The sequence below is a fragment of the Phaseolus vulgaris genome, chromosome 7 (genome assembly GCF_051622355.1).
Source record: "Phaseolus vulgaris cultivar YP4 chromosome 7, ASM5162235v1, whole genome shotgun sequence".
NCBI classification, from domain to species: Eukaryota; Viridiplantae; Streptophyta; class Magnoliopsida; order Fabales; family Fabaceae; genus Phaseolus; species Phaseolus vulgaris.
Genome location: NC_143504.1, coordinates 992709 through 1000289, shown reverse-complemented (window position 1 = coordinate 1000289; position 7581 = coordinate 992709). Strand labels below are relative to the sequence as shown.

The 7581-nt window shown below is 26.1% G+C and overlaps 1 protein-coding gene across 1 annotated transcript; it reads left to right on the top strand.

Annotated features, from left to right (window-relative positions):
* Positions 1 to 4003: 4003 nt before the first annotated feature.
* LOC137828824 (chalcone--flavanone isomerase) lies at positions 4004 to 6474 on the top strand. Its single transcript, XM_068635546.2, has 4 exons — positions 4004 to 4310; positions 4412 to 4570; positions 5225 to 5448; positions 6135 to 6474. Exons 1-4 carry the CDS (start codon positions 4205 to 4207, stop codon positions 6309 to 6311), a joined length of 666 nt encoding a protein of 221 aa, XP_068491647.1. The 5' UTR covers positions 4004 to 4204; the 3' UTR covers positions 6312 to 6474.
* Positions 6475 to 7581: the final 1107 nt, after the last annotated feature.

The window sequence follows — 7581 nt, the reverse complement described above, 5'->3', positions numbered from 1 at the left end:
AAGTCTATAGAATTTCAAGGAAGAGAGTAGTATTATTCTAGGATTGGTCCCTTAAGGGTAGTGGGAGACTTGCAATTCACTCCCAAGTCAGACCGACATGGATCAAATAGACTTTGACATGTGCTTCATGATTGGATGATCCGTCATATTATTTTCAATACAAGGTCACTTCCACTTATCAGGAAGTTTGGTTTTCATGATGTCTAGCGTGAAGGGATAAAAAACAACAAGGTTGAGTCTCATCCACATTCAACAGGGGATTTGGCACAACTTTAAAGGACATATGTTGATAAAAAAAACTCGTGACTCTTTATGTTGAGGATCTCTTAGTCGAACCTAAAGGTCATGTTATGTTGTTGATTTTGTCAACATCTTGAGACTGACTACCAGCTTGGATATGTTATGTACATGAATCAACAACCACCATTTTAAGATCTAGTATCATGCACTAGTCAATCCCCGTCTCCATCATGCTTTGTGGTTGGGGTAGAATGGACTTGATCCATTTGGTATGTTGATTATGTGCTTGCAAATTATGCTCAAATTGTGTGTGGTTCGTCCTGGTGCACGTGAAGAGCCTACAACTCGACAAGGTGTTGCTTTTGTAAGAGCTCAAGATTCTTGTCAAATTTGTCATGTATGCCAATTATTACATTTTAGAGATTGTGCTCATTTTTTCATGTGGATTTTTAGGACATTCATGGTTTATTGATCCATCGCAAAATACATTAATAAGATACTTTTGCTCTTGGTAAATATCATAAGAGTTATGGTCTGATAATGGTTTTACCTAATTCTTACCATAAACATTAAATATTCTTACGAACAAGGAGTGTGAATCATGTGAAACTTTGGAAAACTAAGTTAAAACCCTTAAGAAATGGTCATTGAGAAAATAAAAAATAAAAATCTACTTATAAGTAAATCAATAAAAATTAGAAAAATTTATAAATGTATTATAAATATGAATACATGATTATTAAAATAAGTAAATATTTATTGAAAAATCACTATATATTTATAGACTTATAATTTTATATTATAATATTAAAAAATAAAATTATTACCTAAAACTAGTCATTCACTTAATTATAACGAAATAAGTTATAATGTATGCATGAATATCAAAGTTTGTAGACAACTTTCCGAATGTTTTACATCCTGGATTTTTCTCTGAATAAAATAATTTTTAGCCTAAAATGTTTACTAGTTAGGAATATAATATTTATTAAATTAAATTAAATCATTATTAATGACAAACTCTTATTTTTAATATTTAATATAGTTATACTTGTAAATTTAGAAATACAAATAAAGTCAAAATATCACCTGCACAAGTTAATTCGCGTTGAGTCTCCTCATTAGTTAAATTTATTTTTTAATAACATGACATGAAATGTTTAATACTAAAAAAGACTAATTATTCAAATCATCGATCTAAAATTCTGTCTCACAATATAATTCCATGAACTTCATTTATTTTTTTTAAATACATGCAATAAAAAAGGATATATAACGATAAAACATAAAAATAAATACAATAAAACATGAAAAATTTAAATTTTATATTTGGAAATTATCTTTTAATTTTCTAATATTTCTATCCGACTTAAAATTAATTATTCGTATTTTTTCTATATCTTTTCTCTTCTAAATACATCCAAAGGAGAAAGTGAGGAATAATTATTACAGAATATGCTGTGAACTTGATTGGTTTGGTTAAGGGTGTTTTTTTTATTAAGGGTTTTTGTTTGATGAATAATAATCAGTATTTTAAAATTACTGATTAAGAAAATAATTTTGTGAACATAATGTATAAGAGTATTTGTTTTTTTTTTTCACTACAAGAAAATCACGAAATAGAAATCAATTTGTAGAAACCAAAATAATTAGTTGCAATAGTAACTAAATTAGATATCATTTTAGAAACTAAAAAAAAATTGGTTTCTAAATTAGTTATTATTATTTTTTATTATTGTTAAATAGTTTCTAAATTGGTATCTAACTAGCAACCAAGATTTTTGCTACCAAATCTAAAAACTAAATAATTGTTAGTTAAAATTAGATACCAATTTATAAACTATTTAATAATATAAACTAATTTAGAAACCAATTTTTTTTTTTAGTTTTTAAAATGGTTTCTATTTTAGTTTCTATTGTAACTAATTATTTTAATCTCTAAAAATTGGTTTCTATTTCATGATTTTCTTGTAGTGTAATGCATTTGTATTTAATTAAAATAAATTTTTAATATTTATAATCTAAATAAGAACACATATTTGGTTTTTGGTGAGGAGTTAGGTGAGGTAAACTAAGCACATGTGTGGATTATTCTAACACAAAAGTCAAATGACCCCACCACTCAGTCAACTTTGTCACCTTCATTTATTTTATTTTGCTATTATTTTTTTCTGGTGTGCTAGTTAGGTGGGTAGGTGATAAAGAAGAACATAAACATGATGAGTTAGTGTATTATAATTATTTTTTTTAACATATTTTTAATTTAAGTGTGTGCTACACAATAATGAAGTGGCATCTTCACTAAACAACAGATTAAATACAAAAAGTATTATCAAAGGAATTAATTAAATTTAATAACTCATAATTTTTCTTTTCAAATATTTCACATAAATAAAAAATTATTAAAATCTAAAAGATATTAGTCAAATAATTGTCTGATCTTATAAAAACATTTCCACAAATTTTTCAAACCTAATGTGATGATGACTTTTATATATATATATATATATATATATATATATATAATAATAATAACATATTTATTTAATTAACAATTAACTTGTTCATTAAGTAGTGTGCTCTAAATTTATACTTTCACTTTAACAGATAAAAAGTATATAAAGAAGAAAAATTATAAATTTATTGTATTAAAGTTTTGGATTGAAAAATGATATCTTAATTTTTTTATAATTTTTTCATTAGTTATTGAGTCAAATCTCTAGGATGTACTATATTAGTTTTATAATTTTTCCGAATATATTGAAATTATTATTTTATTTTATGTATTGTAAGATTAAAATGTTACATATACAATTAAAAATATTAGTTTATTGACATAAATATTTACTATCTAAGAGAGGGTCTATTGTTATGTATGTAGTATTTCAAAATATTATTTGTACACATCTAAAATTTATACAAATACAATATATTTACAAAATGAGGTCAAACAAAATTTCCATGGTCTTTCCAATGTTCCTGTATTTCCATTCGTATTTACTTGTGTACAGTAATCACAAAACAAACAAAATATAAATAAATAACTATTGAAAAATATTTTAATCATAAGAAGAAATTCATATATATATAAAATATAAAAATCAATCATCTAAGAAAAAAAGTCATAAATATCATTATATTAAAACTTCAAATTAAAAGTAACATCTCAAATTTTTATAAATTTTATTCATCGGTCATCAGGTCAAATTTACAGGATGTATTATACTAATTTTATATTTTTCGGAATAGGTTAAAATTATTATTTAGTTAATGTATTTTAATATTAAAACGTTACATATAGTGTTAAAAAAATATTAGTATATTGATTGATACAGTAGTTGTTTAAAATATGTTATTTTCTTTGACAAGTCTGAGGTATGAGTGGTCTTTCATGGACCGACCCAAAATTATATTAATTTAGAAGTTGGTAATGCACCATTTCTTCCATATATATTTTTTTATTAATATTCATTTCGAGAAGAGCATTTAAATGATCATTAAATAAAATATTTATTTAATTAATAATTAACTTGTTTATAATTAATATTTATGTTTTAAGGTTATTATGATAAGAACATTTTAATTAAAACTTGTTAATATATTTGTTAAGAAGTGAATTTTAAGCTTAACTCAATCCCATAAAATCGACTCATAAGATTGAGGATTGCACCAACTTATATACAATAAAATGCTCTAATCTCTAATCGATGTGGGATCTCCATCAATATGGGATATAAATGAATTAACTCTACAAATATTCACTAATATCCTTCTACTTAAGTTTTAGAAGGAATATGAAATATATAATAAGAAAAAGTATGGGTAAATGTGTAAAAGAACACACCACTTAGAAAGAGGCAAATGGAATATAGTAGAATTATTTATTAAAAAATAAGAGTGTGTCCCTATATAACTAATTGTCTTCCTGCATTCTCATGTTATTAACAGAACACAGAGTTTCAAAATGGCCACAGCACCAACGATCACCGACGTCCAGGTGGAATTCCTCCACTTCCCTGCGGTGGTTACTTCACCGGCCACTGCCAAAACCTATTTCCTCGGCGGCGCAGGTTCAATTACTTCCTTTCTCTTGAAAAAATTTGAATCATTGTTTAACACGAACTATGCATTTGAAATGATCGAGATATGTAACAAATGAATTACGATGCAGGGGAGAGAGGATTGACGATTGAGGGGAAATTCATAAAGTTCACGGCCATCGGAGTATACTTGGAGGATAAAGCGGTGGCGTCACTCGCCACCAAGTGGAAGGGTAAGCCATCGGAAGAGTTGATCAACACTCTTGACTTCTACAGAGATATCATTTCAGGTTAAGACCATCTTTTTCTCTTTACTCGTTTTCGTTTTGTTTTATTCATCTCGAATTAAAATTGGATTTTTGCTGGAATATTATTGTCAATTTTATTCTATAGTTTACGTAGATTAATTAATATTTTTAAAACTGTGATAAACATAAAATTACCCTTTTTTTCTTGTTTATTTATGGCATATAATTGAACACAGTGCTGAAAAATTAAGCAGCGAGATTATTTTTGTTTTGAAAATAAAGTGATAAGAAATTATGGATAAAACAAAGGTCAACAAAAGCATGCTTGTTACTATTATAAAAATAATAATACTATTTATATACATGCGAGTAAAATGGTTTTGTTTGTGACGTTTGACGAACTTTTTTTTCCTTTTTTCTTATAATACGGTATCCAAAATTATTTTGAATTTATTTTAATAATGATTTGTTGGACTTATCAAGTCATCCGTTATTAGATTATTATCGGATCATTCATAATATATTGTCTCATCATTTCGGTATAAAAAATATATATGGAAAACTACACATCAACTAAATATTAAAACATTTTATTATATATAAGTAGGTGCAAACCTTATCTTATTATAAACTGATTTTGTGAGGTTGAGTTAGACTTAGTTCACTTCTTAATATAATTTATATATGTATTTGTAGGACCCTTTGAAAAGCTAATAAGAGGTTCGAAGATTCTGCAATTGAGTGGGACAGAATACTCGAGGAAGGTGATGGAAAACTGCGTGGCACACTTGAAGTCTGTTGGGACATATGGTGATGCTGAAGCCAAAGGCATTGAAGAGTTTGCAGAAGCCTTCAAGAAAGTGAATTTTCCACCTGGTGCCTCTGTTTTCTACCGACAATCACCTGATGGAATCTTGGGGGTCAGTATATCAAACTACATTTCTTGCTTTAACTAACTAAATATGATTTTGTTCCTTTGAAATATCAACACCATAGGTTAAAAACTTCTATATTTTATACAATCATTGAACAAATCCAAAATAATAATATATTTAAACTTTACTTATAGTAAGAAAGACATTGACACATACTCTCATACAAACGCAAAAATACGTATAATCTTTAAAATGTAACATATGAGGACCGAAATCTATATATTATATAATTTATATAAATGGACAATAAAGATTTATTTGCACAAGTATATTTCAGATTTGTTTGAACAAAAAGATGTTGTTCATGGCAGATTCAAAAGAATTTGTTCCTTATTTTTATAATCATACTAAAAATTTATACAATAAATTTAAGTTTTTAGAAAATTAATGTATTTTTTCTTTTTAAAATTGTGTTAGAATAGTACTACAATTGTAAGAAATTCAACAAATATTTTTTTGAATTAGACATTTCACTGTCGTACGAGTGTCAGTGTCCGATACATGTGTCCGTCAGAAATTCAACAAATAATTTTTTGAATTGGACACTTCATTGATTGTATTCTGTGAGTGTCGTACAAGTGTCAATGTCCGATACATATGTCCGACACGGACATACCATTTAAGAGAATTGTCTGAGTCTCATATATTTGTTTTGTTTAATGAACCTGCAGCTTAGTTTCTCTGAAGATGCAACGATACCGGGAGAAGAGGCTGTAGTTATAGAGAACAAGGCTGTATCAGCTGCAGTATTGGAGACTATGATCGGAGAACATGCTGTCTCCCCTGACTTGAAACGTAGTTTGGCTTCACGATTGCCTGCGGTATTGAATGGCGGCATTATAGTCTGAAAATTGAGGAACACATGAGTTGAGGAAAATTAGTGCATGAACTTGAGTTTTTCAAATATTATTGTTTTTCTCTCTTTCTTCTCACTAAAGTTGTTAAACTTACTCATGTATTTCTACTTGTTTATCAAATAAATAAATAAAATCTGAGTTTGAGATTTTCTTATATTTGTAAATTTTTTTTTTTGTGATTCATATTATTCCGATTTCAAATTCAAAAGATATCATTGTTAAAATTAATCATTATTTAAGATATTGTCTTTTTTAAAGTCGGTGTTTAATTAAGATTATATCCGTTTCAATAAATTAAAAAGTAAAAATGTATTTATATTGTCATAAAACTATATATATAGACCACGAGAACATATATGTAATTTAAATAAAGGAATATGATTAGTTAATAAAATAATGTAACTATGTATCCTATTTTGTATCAACTCTAAAAAGCTACTTCAAAAACATAATTTAGTTTGGTATACAGTCACAAGCACATACAATAATAAACTATTAAAAAAGTATTCTAATATAAAAAGAAGTGTTTATAAAGAAAAAACATTTTCAACCACCAACTGATATAAGAAAGAAAACTCATAAGCATCGTTACATTCAAATTTTAAATTAAAAATAATATCTCAAATATTTATATAATTTATTCATTGGTCATTGACTCAAATTTCTAGGATGTACTATACTAATTTTATATTTTTCTGAGTATATTAAAATTATTATTTTATTTTATATATGGATTTTAATATTAAGATGTTACATGCACGATTGAAAAATATTAGTATATTGGTTGATACATTTTACTAAGGTGTAACATTTTAAATTTTACATAGAATGAATTTTCTGTTTATGATAATATATGAATGTGTAATAGATTTATGATAAAATATAGACTACAAGTTAGTATATTAACAAAGAACACAAAAAAGTATGTAAAACTTAAAAAGACATAAAATTATTATTGAAACTTGCTAGAGTTAAGACTATTGTTGCTGGAAGACACAAAATTGAGCATGTTAAAAAGTAATTAAAACTAGAAAAAAAGGATTAATTTATCTTGTTTTTTCTTTGATTTACCAGCAATTTGATTTTGCATAGGGTGAGAGGGTTGAATATTGAAGGAGAGTTTGTGAAGTTCACTAGAATTGAGATTTATTGGTTCAAATTTAAATAATTTATTTGCACATGCATTGAATACAACTTGTATGGCTATTTATTTATAAAAAAAAAATAGCACTATTTCTTTAATTAAACAATTAGTTTTGTT